General features: G+C 42.8%; 1 protein-coding gene across 2 annotated transcripts in view; it reads left to right on the top strand.

The window, feature by feature from the left end:
• Positions 1-18,587, top strand: part of LOC105492322 (OTU deubiquitinase with linear linkage specificity) — a 42,990-nt gene extending 24,403 nt beyond the window's left edge. For both annotated transcript variants that reach the window (XM_011759335.3, XM_011759336.3), the window contains exons 5-7: positions 2,391-2,516; positions 5,222-5,491; positions 8,360-18,587. In XM_011759335.3, the coding sequence (XP_011757637.1) occupies positions 2,391-2,516; positions 5,222-5,491; positions 8,360-8,554 (591 nt within the window). In that variant the 3' untranslated portion in view covers positions 8,555-18,587. The remainder of the gene's footprint in view (positions 1-2,390; positions 2,517-5,221; positions 5,492-8,359) is intronic.
• Positions 18,588-18,828: the final 241 nt, after the last annotated feature.

The following is an 18,828-nucleotide window of genomic DNA, read 5'->3' as shown; positions in this document are numbered from 1 at the left end:
TGAACTGGTTAGACTGTGACAGTGTTTGCTTAGAGTGAGATAGACTGTGTGTCAAAATTTTTTTGTGAGTTTTGGGGATGACACATTTTTATTTGCTGTATGTTGTATCAAGAATTACCAGCATATGCTAGAGAAAACAGGCTGTTTTATAGTTTAGTCACAAGCGAAATGACAGCTAAGCTAATTACCTACTTTATTCTTGAATATTTCCAATCACTGTTTCTTATTTAAATCTGGTTTCTTGCTTAAATTTTTTTTATTCTAATAGAAGTCCAGTTTGCGCTTAGTGGAAAACAAAGGCTATTTACATGTGTTCCATGTGCTATGACCTCTGAAAGCATTTAAAGTTGTATTCACTTTTTTCTTCTGAATAAATTTGACTTCATTCTTTTCTGATGGCTTTTTTCATGCTTCATTTTTTAAAATTGTCTTAAGGATTTCTGCATTTCCTGGAAGTCTACAACCCTGAACTGTTTGACCAGTGTGTGAAAGGAATCAGAGACAGTTGTTTCTCTCTGTGTAGTTAGGTCTTCAGGGTCTCCTGAGTAATTCAGTTGAGTACTGCACCTACTTTTTAGATAACTGTATCGTGTCCCCAGATGCTCAGCCGGTCTTCTGGGCTTCCCTTCACCTCGTTTCCCAGCTCACGTCTGTGTGGCCAGTATTCTCTGCGCATTTGTAGTTCTTTGTGCCCAGTTGTAATTTTAGCTTGTTGCCACTTGAGGGCATGTGAGGTTCTTGTGATAAATCTGAGAGACCGAATTGAGGGTTTTGCCGCAGAATTGCCACATGTTGCCTAAACGCAGGGCAGTGTGGGCACGGAGTGGGCTGGTGTAGCCCTTAGGTGAGTGGTCATTTGTTACTCTAATAAGATGAGGAGGAGAAGGCCCTCTCCACCCTTAGTGAGTGATGTAGTTCGCCATCACTGTGGTTACAGTGAAAAGTAATTTGCATCCCAGTCGTGGTTCTGTGTTTTGTAGAAACCACGTTAGTTTCACATTGCTGTAGGTTGAGAAGGTACAACCAGAATTACTATTTATGAAAGGGTCTTTTAGTCTTAACATTCCAGTTGAATGGAAGATTTGGCCTAATTTAAAACTGTATTTATTTTATTTTATGTATTTATTTTTATTCATTTCTTTCTTGCTATGTAAAGTTTTTAATTTTTTGGAGATGAGGTCTTGCTCTGTTGCTCGGGCTGAAGTGCAGTGGTACAGTCATAGCTAACTATAACCTCAAACTCCTGGGCTCAAGTGATCCTCCTGCCTCAGTCTCCTGAGTAACTGGGAATATAGGCACATGCCACTGTGCCCAGTGAATTTTTAAATTTTTTAAAAAATAGAAATGGGGTCTTGCTATGTTACCTGTATTGGCAAAACTGTATCAATAACTGCTAAAGAAGGTTCCTCATAGGATATTGTAGGATTTAATTATTCTTTAATGATCTGTTGACTTGGAGGTGAACTTGTTTTCCTTTCTAAATTTTATAGCAGTGAAGTGACACACCTGTGCCCAGCCTAATTCTAGGATTTTTCTCCTGACACACCCAAGACTATTGGAAGAGTCTTACTTCCCATGCTGTCATCAGTCAGGCTGTGCCTCAGCTTGCCTTTCAAACTGCAGATTCTGTTGATAACTAGAGGGAAACAAAGTGACAAATACTCCAGGAATTAAAAAAAACCCGGAAACTAGCAATGTAGTTCAGCTGTCACTTCTTTCATGGACTAAATGAGCACAGCTCCCATAACCCCTGCCTCTGATTTTCAATGTATGTTTTATCTTAATATATCGATTAGACAGTTAAACTAGACATAGTGTCATTTCTCTGAATGTTAAAACTTTGAGTATATGTGTTAACATTATTTAACAAACTTTTTCTACCTTTTTTTGGTGGATTTTTTAAATACCAGAAACTAGGTTTTATTTTTCTTATTGAGAAAGGAGCAGGTTTGGCTTCACCCTGGACCTTCTCACATGCTCAGAAGCACTGTCCTGAGCCATGTGTTAGGTGGTGGTTGAGAGGCTGCAGTGAGTCCTGTAGCCTGAAGGTGGTTGGTGTGAGGACGTGCTGTGGGCATGGCCTTAGCTCATCTGTACAACTGCTGTGGAATGTCCTGGCCATGGTTGGAGTCCTGCAAGGCAGATTGTGCTTTGGCATCTCAACCAAAAGCACCATTTCACTCCAGCAGCCCTCCTGAGGATGGTACTTTCTAAGTTCCTGACTTCTAGATTTAGGTCCTCCATCCTAAACCCACATGGCAGATTTGCAGGATTAATTCTGGAAACAAAGGTAGGTTTTATAGACTTTGTGGTATCTTACAGCTTGGATCGTGTGGTGGATTTCTTGGAATGTTAACACCTCTTTATCTCTTTGTTTCTTGATGTTGTAGTTACCAGAAAAACTCATAAGCAAATACAACTGGATCAAGCAATGGAAACTTGGACTGAAATTTGATGGGAAGAACGAGGACCTGGTTGATAAAATTAAAGAGTCCCTTACTCTGCTGAGGAAGAAGGTTTGGAACCTGTAGTGTCCTGTCTGATGAGGGTGAAGCTCTCGTTCCTGCTTGCCCCAGAAGACCAGTTTTTAGTCTTCACTCAGTGGATTTTCAAATGCTCTTGGCTGATTTTTAGGCAAAATGGTTTTAAATGAACTCAAACTTTTCCCATGAGGGCTTTGGTAAAATGGGAAGTACCAACTTTATATATTCTTAGAGCAGATGCCATGTACTAGGGTATCAAATAATGAAGTGTTTAACTTTCTTAAAAGGAAACCTTAACAAATATAGTCTTTGTTCCAAGTCATATTTATGTTTCAAGAATATCATTTGGTTCCTATTTCTTATACTAATATCATTAGTAATTCACATTTATTCTTTCCAATTACGTTCATGTTTTAAGATTCTGCCCATATTTATCAGACTTATTTTCTTTCTCAGTGATTTTCCAGTTAGTAGATTTAGTAACTTGTCTTTAGAAAACTGTCCTGAGAGGCCGGGCACGGTGGCTCAAGCCTGTAATCCCAGCACTTTGGGAGGCTGAGACGGGCGGATCACGAGGTCAGGAGATCGAGACCATCCTGGCTAACACAGTGAAACCTCGTCTCTACTAAAAATACAAAAACTTAGCCGGGCGAGGTGGCAGGCGCCTGTAGTCCCAGCTACTCGGGAGGCTGAGGCAGGAGAATGGCGTGAACCCGGGAGGCGGAGCTTGCAGTGAGCTGAGATCCGGCCACTGCACTCCAGCCTGGGTGACAGAGCGAGACTCCGTCTCAAAAAAAAAAAAAAAAACTGTCCTGAGAGTTTTTCTGAAACAGAATTGTAGGGAGAACTTGGTCTTCTGATTCCTATTGATTTGGTCTTTAAAATTCTACCTTTCTGTGGCTTTCCACTGTCTCCTCTGGATTGGATGTCCTGCCTGCACACTGGCTTACATGACCCCTAGCTTGCCTGCATTGAGCAGCTTGGAGCTCTTCTGACCAAGAACCCTGATTGAGGGCCTGTCACTTGCGCCAGGGTGTCAGTGGAGGGTGGTCAGGTAGAGAGGGGGTCAAACATGGACTTTTCAAGGTCCTTTCTAGCATGTTTCAAGCAGTGATTTCTTTACTCACATATGGTCTGCTGCTCCCATTAGACTTTCAGCTCCACGAGAGACTGTCCTGTGCATTCCTTGACACCCTGTGCCTAGCAGCAGGACTGGCACGTAATAGGTGTTCATTTAGTGCTTTATTGAGTTAGTGAACTGAGGGCCCTGACTTCTTGGAACCTAGTTTTTGCTTAGAAAGATAAGAAATGTTTACTGGAAAATATGAAAATATACTGTCAAAGAAAGTCCAGTAGTTTTATCTTTCTTCTACTATAAAGAAATGGGAGCCAGAGAAGGGAAGAGGGAAATACCATTCTTGTTACCTGTTGGACTAGAACGCAGGATTTTGTGTTCCTCAGTCCTTGGGTTAGTGGAAGGTTGAGGGCAGGGCTCTAGCCCTGTGGGAGTGAACGAGAGGGCCCTTCAGCGCAACCACAGGTCATAATTTCGTTTTCATTTTTTTAAGGTCTTGTGAAATTGCTATTTCTGCATTAGGTGTTTCTACTATAATTAGACCCTCATTTTTGGGAATGCTTGAGTGGCGCCAATTTTTAATAAGATTAAAATTACTCACTAATAATCTGAGCCAGCATTCCTAACACTTCTATGCCAGGCTCCAGACTAAAATTTCATGTGTTACTTAATTCTCACGACTATGAAGGTGGTGTTGCTGTGGTCATTCCTGTTTTTTAGATGAGGAAACTGAGGCCAGGAGCTCAGTTAAATGCCCTGCAAAAGCCACCAGCTGCTCTGTGGTGAAGCCTTGATTCCATCCCGACTGACTCTAGAGCCATGTCCATGATTGGTAACTTGGTCTAGTTTGGAAAATATGAGATATAGACAAACATGTACCAGCCTTCAGCCCAAATATTAGAGGGAATTCTATGCAGTCATTACCATTAAAATTCACTCTTGGATTTAAAATCCATAATGGTGTTTGAGAGGGGCACTAGTTATTGTTTATTCATAAGGAATGGTATTTATGTTGGCATCTCTTACTCTCACTCACTGTAACTTAAAAACACATAAATTTATAGGTTTTCTTTTTTAAAGAGTTTGCCTATATTCACTGAATACCTAACACATGACTTGATTCTTAATCCGGAGTCAGTAAGAGTTTCCTGAATGGATTTATTCATTTGAAGTTCATACATATTTTTGAGGTTAGAGGGATAAGTTTAGTAAATTGTTATTCAGGAGCCCCTAGGCTCTTCCTTGCCTCTCTTCCATTTTGGAGGGTTGGCTTTGTGTTTCTGGGTGCTAACCCTCCTGTAAGCCCCTTGTAATTGTAGCTGCCCTTCACAGCTTAACACAGGCTTCATACATGTGTGTTAGCTCTTCTGTAAGTGTCTGTGATTGGCTGGTTCAATCTCATTGCCTGGGAGGTTAAGGGAGTAAAAATTTCCACAGCCTCAGTGCTTCTTACTACATTGTATTTTTCTTTCAAATTAATGGGAGAAAAAGCTGAATAAGGAGTTTGTGTGCTTTAAAGTGTACCATTTTTTGATCTGGAAACCTGAATATTGTGAGCATTGGTAAGTGACCCATGAAAAATAATTTTGTGCTCATAGTATGGTACTATACCAGGGATTTTTAGAACAAAAATTCTAATTATTACTTAACTTTCTTATTGTAGTGGGCAGGCTTGGCTGAAATGAGAACTGCTGAAGCAAGACAGATAGCTTGTGATGAACTATTCACAAACGAGGAGGAGGAATATAGCCTCTATGAAGCTGTAAAATTTCTAATGCTAAACAGAGCCATTGAACTATATAATGATAAAGAGAAAGGAAAGGAAGTACCGTTTTTCTCTGTGCTTCTGTTTGCTCGGGACACATCGAATGACCCGGGACAGCTTCTGAGGAACCACCTCAACCAGGTGGGACACACTGGTGGTCTTGAACAGGTAAGTTATGCTTTTGAGCATGTATTACCCCAAAATAAAGCAGCTTTACCAATCAAACTTGATGTCATAGTTTTTGTAGGTTAGAAAAAGCCGGGCGCGGTGGCCCAAGCCTGTAATCCCAGCACTTTGGGAGGCCGAGACGGGCGGATCACGAGGTCAGGAGATCGAGACCATCCTGGCGAACACGGTGAAACCCCGTCTCTACTAAAAAAAAAAATACAAAAAAAAACTAGCCGGGCGAGGTGGCGGGCGCCTGTGGTCCCAGCTACTCGGGAGGCTGAGGCAGGAGAATGGCGTAAGCCCGGGAGGCGGAGCTTGTAGTGAGCCGAGATCGCGCCACTGCACTCCAGCCCGGGCGACAGAGCGAGACTCCGTCTCAAAAAAAAAAAAAAAAAAAAAAAGAAATTCAGGGGCTGCTTAGTTGGATGGTTCTGGCCCAGGATCTCATGCAGTTGTATGTTCAGGGCTGCAGTCATCTGAAGGCTTGGCTGGAGCTGGAAGATCTGCTTCCAATGTTGTTCACTCACGTGGGTGTGGGCAGGAGGCTTCAGTTCCTTACTGGTAGGTAGTAGGAGGGTTCAATTCCTCACACATAGGCATTCACAGGGCTGCTTGAGTGTCCTTACAACATGGCAGCTGGCTTCTCAGAGTGATCTAAACAGAGAGCAAGAAAGAAGCCAAAATGCCTTTTGTGACCTAATCTGGGATATCACACACTGTTACTGTTTTCTACTTTTTAGAAACAAGTTACTTAATGCATTCCACTCTCAGGAGGGGAATTTGGCTCCACCTTTTGGAGTGAGGAGTAGCAAAGAATTGTGGACGTACTTTACAGTCACCACCATTATCTCCACCTGGGCTTTATTCTTCAGAGGGGTGGATGGGATTAGTACTCTTGGCTCTGGGAGGCTACAAATAAATGAAGTACTTGGAAGAGCCGTTCGAAGGATCTTGTTTAATCTTGACAACTGTAGCTGCATTAAAAAGAGAAATGGAGTCACCTTAGCCAGTAGAGTTCAACCTGTTCTTGGATAAGTTATAGTAGTTAACTTATCTACAGATAAGTTAAGTGTGGAGTTTTACACAAACCCAGTGCAGTACTATCTCTAAGCCAGTATAGTTGAGTCACCACACCTTGTGCTATCTTTGATGTGTTCATTTTCCTAAAAAGTCTTAATGAGGTTTTTTTTAGTGGAATAGTCAACCACTAAAGTAGCATTAAGGCTGTTCATCAAAGTGCCACCCTCCTACTTACATAATTGACTCTTGTACCAGCTTTTTTCTAAAAAGGACCAAGTGCCAGGACAGATACTGCAAGGATTAGAGAGCTGAGTTAGGTTCCATTCTGAGCTGTCCTGGAGTGTGAAGCTCCTCTTCTTATTGCCAAGTATGTAGGAAGGAGTGTAGACTGATGGTCACTGCTGGGTCAGGCAGGGCTGATGATAGTTACTTTCAAAAGTTATCTGTACTCATAATGTGGGTTACTTATGTCTCCTGAACCATAGCAAGTACCTTGCAGTCAAAAGGCTTATAGAGGATGGTTTGCATATTAGACTAAAGTTAGTCTTTTCCGAGACCCTATAAGGTCTGCTGTGATGGTAAGTTCATTCTTTTTTTTTTTTTTTTTTTAAATAAGATATTTTCAATTTCTTTTTTGAAGTATATATACCATAAAGTTCATTCTTTTAAAGTTTTGCAGCCATCACTACAGTCTAATTTTAGAGCATTTTGTCAAAAGAAACCCCATGCCCATTAGTAACCACTTTCTCTTCTAACTTTAGGCAGCCACTAATCTACTTTCTGTCTCAATGGGTTTGCCTATTCTGGACATTTCATATGAATGGAATCATATATTATGTGGTCTTTTGTTTATGGCTCTTTGATTTAGCATAATGTTTTTTAAGATTTCATCCACATTGTACCATGTATTAGTACTTCATTCCTTTTTATTGATAAGTAATATCCCATTGTATGGATGGATCACATTTCATTCATCTGTTCAATAGTTTGATGGGTATTTGGATTGTTTCTACTTTTTAGTTCTGTAAATAACCCTGCTATGAACATTCATGTATAATTTTTTTATGTGAACATATGTTTTTAGTTCTCTTGAGTATACACCGAGAAGTGGAATTGCTGGGTCATATGGTAATTCTTTAACATTTTGAGGAACTGCTAGACTGTTTGCAAAGCAGCTGTACCATTTTACATTCCCACCAGCAGTATATCAGTGTCCTGTTTCACCATATCTTCACCAACACTTCTGACTTTTTTTTATTGGGGTGAAGTTCATGTAATATAAAATTGACCATTTTAAAGTGTACATCTCATTGACATTTAGTACACTGCCAGTGACCACCACCTATATGAAGTTCTAAAACATGTCACCCCCAAAGAAAATCCTGTGCTCATGAAGCAGCCACTCCCTGTTATCATCTTACTGGTTATAGTCATTCTAGTGGGTGTGAGGCACTATCTCATTGTAGTTGGATTTGGATTTCTCTGATGACTCACAATGTTGAGCATCTTTCCATGGTCAGTTCTTGGTCAGTTGTATATCTTCTTTGGAGAAAGGTGTCTGTTCAGATCCTTTGCCTAATTTTTAAGATGGTTATTTGGTTTTTTGTTATGTTAATTGTTGTAAGAGTTCTTTATTCTGGATACAGGACCCTTATCAGACATATGATCCATTCTTTGTTCTGCCTTTTTTTTTTAGTAGAAAAGGATGGGGGCTGGGCCCAAAGCAGGAGGAAAAAAGGTTGTGGCTTCACCATTGCTGTGCACTGTGGGATAATGGGTGGAACATGGTGTTAAGCCACATCTTTCAGTGTGATCTTCCTCAGAATACCCGTTTGTTCTTCTTCCCAGGTTGAAATGTTCCTTCTTGCCTATGCTGTGCGCCACACCATCCAGGTGTACCGGCTCTCCAAGTACAACACGGAAGAATTCATCACAGTCTACCCCACCGACCCACCCAAGGACTGGCCAGTGGTAACGCTCATTGCCGAGGACGATCGGCACTATAACATCCCCGTCAGAGTGTGTGAGGAGACCAGTCTATGACAGACGCATGCTCCTGACAGCCTGGCGACGTGGCGAAGATGCACAGGTGGCTTCTGGGCTTGGGCTGCAGGCTTGGGGGTCTCTTAAGAACAATCACTGAGAAGAACCCTTGGGCCCCTGGGAGCCAAGTTGGACAGGATGTCCTGAAGACTAGCTTTTGATAAGAGAAATTAACCAAGTCTTTCCCCTCATCTATGATGCAGTATATTTCAGTGGGGGCCTTCTGAGCACACCTGTTCGATGGTGCAAACCATATCTTCTCCAGAAGGCAAATACTTTTGTGTCAGAGGAAACTCAGTTTTGGAGAGGAATATGTTCTTTATATCTCAAATCAAAACTCTCTCTAATGGTAAACTGGCTTCTCATTTTTTTAAGACAGTATTTTTTTTTTTTCTCTAGTAGTAATGGGTTTCTATAGATCTCCCTATACAGTCTGCTTTAACTCAGGACCTTGAGGTTATGAGACTGATGTGCTGCCCACTGCACTAAGGGGGCCTCTGACAGTCTGCTGGGTATAATTCTGGGATGGATCTGTTACTGGCATAGTCATGACAACCTCTGGTAATCTTATCTTCTCTTTCTTATGAAGGGAAGAGCAATGGTTTGGACTTGCATCTTAATTAAGCCTATTTTAGGCAGATTGTTTTGCAGTAGATTAAGAATCGGGTCCCAAAGTGGGTTATTTCAAGGCATTTTTGAAGACTGGAGGAGCCATAGGAGGGAGTAGTGAGGGAACCTAGAACTTCTTGCTCCTTGTGACTATGTATGACAGGTGTCTGATACCCCCAGCACACTGGAGTCTGGGGCTTGGTGCAGGTGGTGCCCCATCAGTGTGGACAGACACTACTTGCCTTTGTGGTTTAGTGTTGGAAACTTTAATTACTCTGCAGTTCCATAGATTCACGATTTTATAGCCAGACAGTTTGTATCCACCTATTTTCAGAGGAGGGACCCAAGGCCAAATTACTTTGAGGTAGAGCTTAGCTGGAGCTGAGTTTTCCTGTGCTCTTTTCATGCTGTGTTGAAGGGTGTGCCCATTGCCAGATCTGTGTAACCCATCTGGGGCAGGGGTTGAGTGACAGCAAACCATCTTAAAATTTTTCATGAGTATTTAAGGAGAAGCATGTAGGAATATGAGTACAAAAGTGTGGCTGAGCCACGTATGCCCTTGATTGGTTTTGGGAAGCCTGAGGGAGGCAGCCTTCCTGGCTACGAGCCATCGCCTGCCCAGTCAGGCTAAGGGTGGTGGATGGGGTGGTGAAGGGGCAGCTCTGCTTAGCATGGTCTGTCTTATGGCCTGAATTGTCCTCAAGGGGTGTGGACTGCAGATGGTGTTCACACGAACCGGAGACATCACTGTTTAGGATTCTACTGGCAGCCTCTGAATTGGCTCGATGTTCGTGGAGGTGGTGTTTCCCTGAAGTACTGAGCTTTGTTTTATAATAATTAAAATCTTTATTTGGTCCAATTTAATATAGTTTAGAAGCTATCTTTTTTTTTTTTTTTGAGGCAAACCTTTTTTGAAAATGTAAATTTTGTTTTTAATTAAAAGTAAAGTCTTAGTTAAGAAAACTCAGGATGCACAAAACTATTCAGACTGTTACTTTAGCTTTCTCCCATTACCTCATCAGTAATATTCACATTTTGCTAAATGTTTATTGATTAGAGTGTTGGAATCAAATTCTGCTCTAAATGTGTGTGAATACATTGGAGAGGCTTCGTGTTTTTCACTGTGAAATGCAATTGTGCCTTGAATAAGAAGGTACCTAGAAGCCAAATTAAAGTAATAATGACTTCTTATTGGCTTTGATTTTTCATTGTAGTATATGGGATTTTACAGCAGGAAATGCTTACCATTCATTTCTGGTATTTTTTAAAGCACAACTCGAAACATTCAGATTGTACATACATAGCAGTAGGGATCTGTGCCCTTCAGGTACATTGAATCTGACCATTAGTTCATATATGTCATCGAATTTTAAGAATACTCATGTTAATAATAGTCATCTATCCTTGCATTTTGAAAATGTTCTTATCTTTGTGAACTTGAATTGGATTTCTGGGCAAAAGAATGTGTTTCTTTTATGTGGCTTTCTGTCTGAAGGGCTTGTCAGAATCTGTCGGGCTCTTGTTTAGGTTTAGTGGGATCATGGTGTTAGAGAAGCAAAGCTTTCAAAGATACAGTACTTCAGGAAATAGAAATGATTGACCAACTTTAAAAATAAATATGCAGCTTCAGTTGCCCAGAATCTGAGTTCCATTTCTCATTCTTGGTCTTGAGCTGGTCAGGTGACATCAGCAGATTAGAAGTTGAATGGAGATTAAATGGATTCAGGAGGATGTTCCACTTAGAGCAGTCTTCAAAATGATAAGGTGTTCTAGAAGAAAGGAATATAGTAGGAACTAGACTATGCCTAAGTTTCTATCCCAGAGTTTCTTGCAAGAGTTTAGGAGTTTTGGACCTTGGGTATTGGCAGAAAAGTTATCTCCATCTTTTGCAAGCATGCCTTTTATACCTGTGAGCTCATTTAAGGTGCATTTAAACCTGAAATAATTTCCCTGTGTTACGCTTCATGGAATTAACATTGCTTTTCCAGAACATTTTCAGATTCCCCTCCTTACATCCTGAGCTGCTTCTGCGTATACATCTGTTGATTTTACCCATGCAGGAGGAACAATGATAGTCACATTAGAGAACAAGAAACCAGTAATACATGGTCTCTAACTGATGATTTGGGCCTGGATTTGATTGAAAGTGTTTGCAGTTCCTCTTCCTTAGAATACAGAGTGGATGAAAATGTTTTCAATGCACAGAACAGGATGAATCCTTTTTTCTTTATATAGTGACTTACACTTTTGTTCCTCTATTATATATTCAGTTAGTGTCTGATAAGATTTTCTTTGCTTAAGGATAACAGACATTGCTTTGGTATGTTTTATTTTTTTCCCTCCACTTTTGGAGCTTATCTGGTAAAAATCTCAAGCCACATGAATTGTTAACACCTCTGTTGGGAAAAGCCTTTGTGAGTTTTTATGTACTAGGTCTTTGTTTTTGTTATTCATCCTGTGTTGTTATTCATCGTGTCCTGCTTCTTTTCCCAATGTGCTGTTTTACCTAAGAGTTAGTCTACTTTCTGAAGATCTTTTAGAGAGAGGCTCTGGAGTGCTGAATCACCTTTAATGATATAGCACTCCTGCCATCTCGGCATCTACGTAGGACTTCCATAGACTTCCTGAATGTGTCTTCTTCAGACACTAAAGTACAGTTGGATCATTTTCTTACTCTTTTTCTTAAGCAGTACTTTGCAGGTACTCCCCTTTGAAAGCCAGAAGCATAAACCCTTGGGGAATCTAACTTGTAGACATGCAGAAAAAGAACTGCCTTTATGTGAGATCTGTGAGTACTTAAAAATAAAGCCCTCAGTGTGTGTGAAGTGTATGAGAAATAAATAGAATTCCCAAATAGTTTAGCAAAGGCAGGGCACAATATCAAATAATTTAAAAGTGGTCCAAGGAACTGTAAGAAGAAGGAACTCATTCTAGAATAAATGTTAAAATGCCATTCAAGAACAAAACCACAGATGCCAGACAAACTTCCTGTGCTTAAATTATAGAAGAATAAAAGTCTGAATGAATGGAAAGCCTTACGTGTATACAGTTTACAAATTCCTATTTCTAAAATTTAAGTCCCTTATTTAACAGAAGTATATATTTTAATGCTTAACCGTCTTGGGAAACCTGATTTGTGACATCATCTAAGAGGATGGAAAGACCAGGGAGCCAGTGCCACGTTGAACAGAACAGTGGTTTAGTGAATGTGTGAGGAAAGACACGGGCAACTGATTACTAATGTTTTTGTAATTCAGTTTATAACTTGGAGCCATGAAAAGCAACAAAACTAAACTGTTTTGACAGGCTTTTCCTGTAAGTCACTAGCAGTAGGTGTGAGGTGGGCTTGCCCATGACCAGAAGGGGTGCGTCTGTGTGTGTGCACATGCATGTGTGTGTATGCATGTTGGTCTGCAGTCACAGCATACCTTTATGTGCATGTGTCCTCGCAGCTTGGAACTCAGCAGTATTCTGGGAGAGTGGGGGTGGAGGTGAACTGTCCCATGTATTGTATTATATATTTTTTGAGATGGAGACTTGCTCTGTTGCCCAGGCTGGAGTGCAGTGGTGCGATCTCAGCTCACTGCAACTTTTGCCTCCTGGTTCAAGCAATTCTCCTGCCTCAGCCTCCCGAATAGCTGGGATTACAGGCATGCACCACCACTCCCAGCTAATTTTTGTATTTTTAGTAGAGATGGGGTTTCACCATGTTAGCCAGGCTGGTGTTGAGCTCCTGGCCTCAGGTGATCCACCTTCTTTGGCCTCCCAAAGTGCTGAGATTACAGGTGTGAGCTACCGTGTCTGGCCCCATGTATTGTATTTTTTTCAGTGTATATTGAAATCTACTACCGGGAATGGTGGAATGGGTTTTGGTATGTATAATGGAAATACATAGAGTGGTTATTAAGTCTAGAAACACATACATTAATTGTATTAAAATGCTATATCAATACATCATTTATGATGTGTATCTGGTCCCAGATCTCATGGCCACCAGTTTGTTTAAGCATTTTTAATGCTTTTTAATAGCATTCAGTAGCATTAATGGAGGAGGACACTGTGTTTTCTCAGTTAATCTCATTGATTGTTTGGTATAAGTTTGGGTCAGAAATGAAACTGCCATAACATGGAGCAGTACAAGGAAGGGATACAGGGCTTAAAATGTCCACAGTCTTGGCAGTGGACTTGGCAGTTCTCCCAGTAAGCAGAAGTACTTGAGCTTAATTCTGAACTTCAAAATAATATTTTATACTTAATTTTAGGAGCTTTCATTTACAGATTGAAAAATGCCTTGACTGTATTCACATAAATGGTGCTCAAACCTTGTACCCCTTATAAGAACTGCAGCAGTCCACAGTAATGTTGGTTACTTCTGAGTATTTTGATAAAGGAACAAAGTCAAAATGAATGTATTTAATAAGCTTCTTTCTCATTTCCATTGTTTTTATAAAAATATTTTGGTATTGTTGCCTGCATTTTAGCCACTACTAACTTTTTGTATTATGAATTCGGAGAGGGTAACAAGCCAACTTTAGACCTTCTGCCAGGGGCAATGGTGTTTTTCTTCCATGGGTAAGCCATTGTGAATGGAGGCCAGCGGGGCAGCACACTGTGTGAACCTGGCAGCACTCATCTTGGCTTGTTTAGCAGTCCCTCTGTTTACACCGTAAGATGTTCAGCATGGGTCCAAAATTCCGCCTGCTCTGAAAAACATGCCCCCGAGGCTCTAGGCAGTTTGGGGCCTTGGTTTCCACCTGCAGATGCGGTCAGATGCCTGGCTTCTGGGGCCAGAGTTTCCTCTGTTACTTGTTGAGTCTCTTGTCTTCGCTGTCAGAAGCTGAACCGACTTGGGGGCTTTGCTGTTGATCCACTTTAGCAAACCTTGCTGCAGAGGACTGTAAAAACAAATAACTAAAAATAAACTTAGAAAATACAACTCAGAAGCCTGGCTGTGTTGCTGTGGTAAAATGTTTGCCTTTGAGGACTTTGGCAGATTGTGCTACTGCATTGGGCTTTAACTTTCTGGCACCCGCAAGGCAGACCTATGATGTCCACATGGCTGACCCTTGACCCCTGGCCATTGTGAGCAGAGGAATCAAGGGTTTAGTGAGGCAGTATTGGGCAGTGCAGAAGAGTTAGATGAGATGAAGCAGTTAGCACAGTGCTTAACCCATACTAAGTGCCCCCAACCCTGCCAACCAAATTAGGTGCATAGTTACCAGCTTGGGTCTGAATTCAACAGCATTCCCACTGCCCACTGAAAGGGTGGGCTTGGACAGTTCCTGAACCTCCCTAAATCTGTTTCTTCATCTTTACCACACACGGTCTGTCTCAGTGGTGGTGTGGATTAAGTGAGGTGCTAGCACTTATTAGGGGAAGATCCCCCAGACCTGCAAAGCAGGGCCGCTGCCGCAATTCTGACCCAGTCTTGCTGTGTGTTTGCCACAAAGAGGTGTGGTGTGTGCGAGACATTTCTTTATGAACCATTTACACTGCTGGAAATGTACCCAGCAATGTGATGGCAAGAACTTTAACAAATTGCTAATGAATCAGACTCGCATTGGAAGAAGTTAATCATCTGAAGATCGGGGAAGACTGGACTTTCAGAGGTATCTTGGAGCTAGAGAATGAAGTTTGAGTCAGCCGAGCTCTGCCTTCCTGTTTGTCGAAGAACTGGAGTCCGGGAGTCTTGCAGAATGGAGCTGGGCTTCTGAAGAACCCATTGGATAGGTACTGGGCATCCATTAGACAGCAGTGCTACGTTGGTCACGTGTAGCAGAAAGACCTCCCCACTGTGAACAGTAAACCACTTTCCTCCTCCACTGGCCCATTCATTTGGATTGATATACTTCTTCAGTGTCAGAAATGCACTTTCTCCCTCTACCTCTCTGAATTACGGTGCTCTGCTCAACTTGGTGGCCAGTGGTTCTTGAATTTCCTTTTCCACCGCCTTCTCCCACTCAAGAAAGTAGAGAGAAAAACAGGGATGCAGGCTGTGGGTCTTATGGAAGCCCTTTACAACCATTAAATAAAGAACACCAGCTGCATTATGTGTGTTTAAAATGAGAGGTTGTTTATACAGTACTTTTCTATTGACCACTTCCATCTTGCCTGAAACCTGGGCATTCTTTCCGTAGCTTCTCTGAATTTTCTGTCCCACGTCCTCACCCCTACCCTTGCCTTTTGTCTGGGCTCGGTTCCCTGTTCATATTCTTTTCTGACATTAAACTCTTGCTAGTTGAGTGTGTGCTTGAAACGTCTTACCAAGTCGTTCTCTAAGTGGTACCATTGATGTACAGTCCCATTGGAGAGCACGTGTACATTTCCTTAGGCCCTTCCAACACTGGCTTTATCAGACATTTTGATCTTTGCTGAGCTGATGGTTGGAAGTCTGATTTGCATTTCTTTACTTGAGAAAGGCTGAGTGTGTTTTCATTTGTATAAATCATTTTCAGGTCCTTTCCTGGGAGCCATCTGTTCATGTCTTTTATAACCACTTTTGAGTGTTCTATCTGAATTTCACAGAAATGAGATAGATGTAGGGTGGGAGCAGCAGGAAGGAACGGCGGACCAAGGAGTGTTAGGGATTCCATGTCAGGCCCTTTGGTTGCAAGTAACAAGAACTCAGAGTATTTTAGTTCAAAAAGGGTTTGGCCTTCTTTATGGACAAGAAGAGAGCACTGAAGACCAGACGGTCACGGGAGGGAGGGCTGTTGTGCTTGTGTCCTAGAGTTGCCATGTTCAGGGTAGGAATATGAGAATGCCTGCATCCATTCATCAAAGAGTGCCGACTCTGGGGCCAGGCATGGTTCCAAGCTTGGGGATGTAGGGGTGAGCTGGCCGAGGCACAGTCTTCCCAGCCCTTTCCATCCTCACCCCAGCCCTCCCCATCTGCACCTCCCGCTGTGCCCACCCTCCCCAGCCCTCCCTTCTGCAGCCCTCCCCACCTTTCACAGACTCTTGTGTATTTGTCACTGGTGAGCAGAACTGGCATGACTCCAGGGATGGAATCACAAAGCAACTATTTTTGTTTAAGACATAATTCAGTCGGAGACCTTCTACCCCTGGTGAAAACTCAACTCAGGGCGACCCTTCACCTTTTTGAGTGGAATCTTTGAGGCCCCCTCTGCCTTCCCACTTCTTGTCCCCGGCTCAGGGCCTTCCCATGTGCCTTGACCAAGGCAGCTCCTGGGATGTGCTAATGCTGTTGCCTCCTACCACCACTTCCTCCTTTGCAGCTCCTAGGAAGCCAGCGATAGCTCCAGCTTCTTTCTGCTGAGCCCTGTCCACCCCGCTAGGTGGCCTTTTGGGGCAGGCCTTAAGATGATTCCAGGCAAGCTTGTTGATCTGAGGCCAGGGTCTGGGCCAAGGGAAAGACTTTTGGACCCCCTGCCGTGTCAAACTCGGGATTTGCCAGTCGGCCCCAGTGCTCTTCTATTAGATTTGATGGGTGAGTCAGACACCAGCCCACTGTCTCCAGGACCCCATTTCAAGCTTTGAGTATTGCAACCCCCTGCTTCAGAAGGAGTAGGACTCAGTGTCGCTCTCTGCAAAGAAACCATCTCTACAAAGTCTTTTCAAATATCTACTCTTGGTCCTTTTTTGCCCTCCTCATGGTGAGGGATGGCAGAATCAGGGAGTTCAGATTCCTGCAGCAGGAGGCCAGGTGCCATCAGGAGTCCCCATTTTGTGTGGCCACCTTCTCTTTGGTGTGAGTGTCGTCCTCTCTGGCTGGGTTCTTATTTTCTACACGTAGCCCAGGCGTAACCTGGTGCCCACCCGTGTTAAGTGTCAGACTGGTCCTGCAGCAGCCCAGTGCCTACAGTGAGGAAGGACCTGCCGGGCAAAGCAGGGGGCTCATCAGGCCAGGGTTTCTAGAACTGTATCCCGGGCTGCTGAGAAAGGGTGTGTGGGTTGCGTGATGCAGAATTCCAGGAGATGTCATTTCCATCATAGTCCAAGGAAACACTTGAGCCTGGTGGAGGGAGATGGTTCTGGAGGGAAGCTTCTGTAGCATCCAAGCCCAAGGTAGGCAGGAGCCCCTGAGCCGAGCTGCTGGGACTGAAGAGGAAAAGGAGGGAGTGGGAGTGAGATGCTAGGAGGCAGCGCTGATGGGACTGAGAGGAGTGGGACATGGAGTGGGTTTCTGGGTGGGTACCTCTGTGACTCCTCTAGATGGGGGAGACTGGAGAAAGTGTAGAAGGGGTGAGGAAAGAGTGTGCAGGGATGGGCTGAAGGCCATGGCCCTTCTCGGACCCTGAGGAGATGTTGGGAGGTGACTGGATACACCCAGTGACTGGTCTGAAGATTGGGAACAAGTTAGGGCTGGAAAAACAGACTTGGGCATCACTGCTGTATTTGGAGCTGGAAATAGGCCCAGATTAGGGAACCTTGGCGCATGAGGACTGGATTCCCAGTGAAGGTGGAAGTGGGCCTGCCAGCCATTTATATACTTTTCTGAAGAGCATGGAATTAAATAGCATTGGGCAGGTTGGCATTGGGAGAAAGAGAAGAACCAGGCGAGGTTAGGACGTGGCCTTGCTGGCATGATGGAGGAAACGCTCTTTACCTCAGACCACACATGAACTGCAAGCATCTGCCCTGATGGTGCCAGGGGCAGTGGAGATACAGGCCGCTCTCCTTAGCCGTTTCCTTTAGACCAAGAGAACTTTTATCATGTAGCAGATGAAAGACCCGATGAGAATTTGAGATTTATAGTATAATGTAAAGTTCGGAAATAATGATTGCATTTGTTAATTCTATTTCTGTCTTTGGAATCAAGGGTTTCTGAACCTGAGATAAGCAGTTTTTTTTGTTTCATAAAAGCTCTAGTCATTTTTCTTTGTTGAAAGTGGACCACAGTAATGTTCTTGGATTTGTTGGCTGAAGCATTTCCATGTGGCTTAGAAGCTTTGCAGACACAGCACCCCCGCCTTCCTGAACTGCCATTGGCCACTGCAAATCCTGGTGGTACAGTAGATAAGAGCTGTGTAGAAAAGATCTTGTTCTAGAGGAGAGGAGGCTGATCCACAGGCATCTAGTCACTTGCCTGAATCACAGCTAATAAGCAGCAGACAGAATGAGGACTCACAGCGCCTGATTTACTTTTTCCTTTTGTTTGAAGCCCAGTGTATTGAACTGGGCAATCAGCATGGTATTTACTGTCTTACATTGTCCAGGTAAGAAACCTGGAGCTTGTTGGGAGCAGAATTACAAATATATATATTTTATACTGACTACTGTAGTCAATTTGAATAAAAAACTACGCAAATATTTTATTTGTATTTTAGAGATGGGGTTTTGCTCTGTTGCTTAGGCTGGATTCCAACTCCTGTACCTGGAATTCCAATTATAGCCTTCCCTGCACCTAAGCATTTCCTTTAAGTGTCCAAAAAAAAAAAAAAAACCAAAAAAAAAAAAACAACTGAGAAGAAGGCATAGTTTTCTCCACGATTTTTGAGAAATTCTCCATGATTTTTCTCCTGAGCTAAGCAAGTGAGACTACAGAGGATAAAGAGGAAGGTATGGAAGGCAGAGATACCAGGGGGCAGGGCTTGGTGGGACTCCACTGGCGGTGGGGGGATCATGGAGGAGGTTTCCAGGTGGGAGGTAAATGTGCCTCCTCTTGATGGAGATGTCAGGGGAAAGCATGGGTTGGGGTGTAG

Source organism: Macaca nemestrina, chromosome 6 (assembly GCF_043159975.1).
Source record: "Macaca nemestrina isolate mMacNem1 chromosome 6, mMacNem.hap1, whole genome shotgun sequence".
Lineage (NCBI taxonomy): Eukaryota > Metazoa > Chordata > Mammalia > Primates > Cercopithecidae > Macaca > Macaca nemestrina.
The sequence above is the reverse complement of the archived record's forward strand: the minus strand, read 5'-3'. Positions and strand labels throughout refer to the sequence as shown.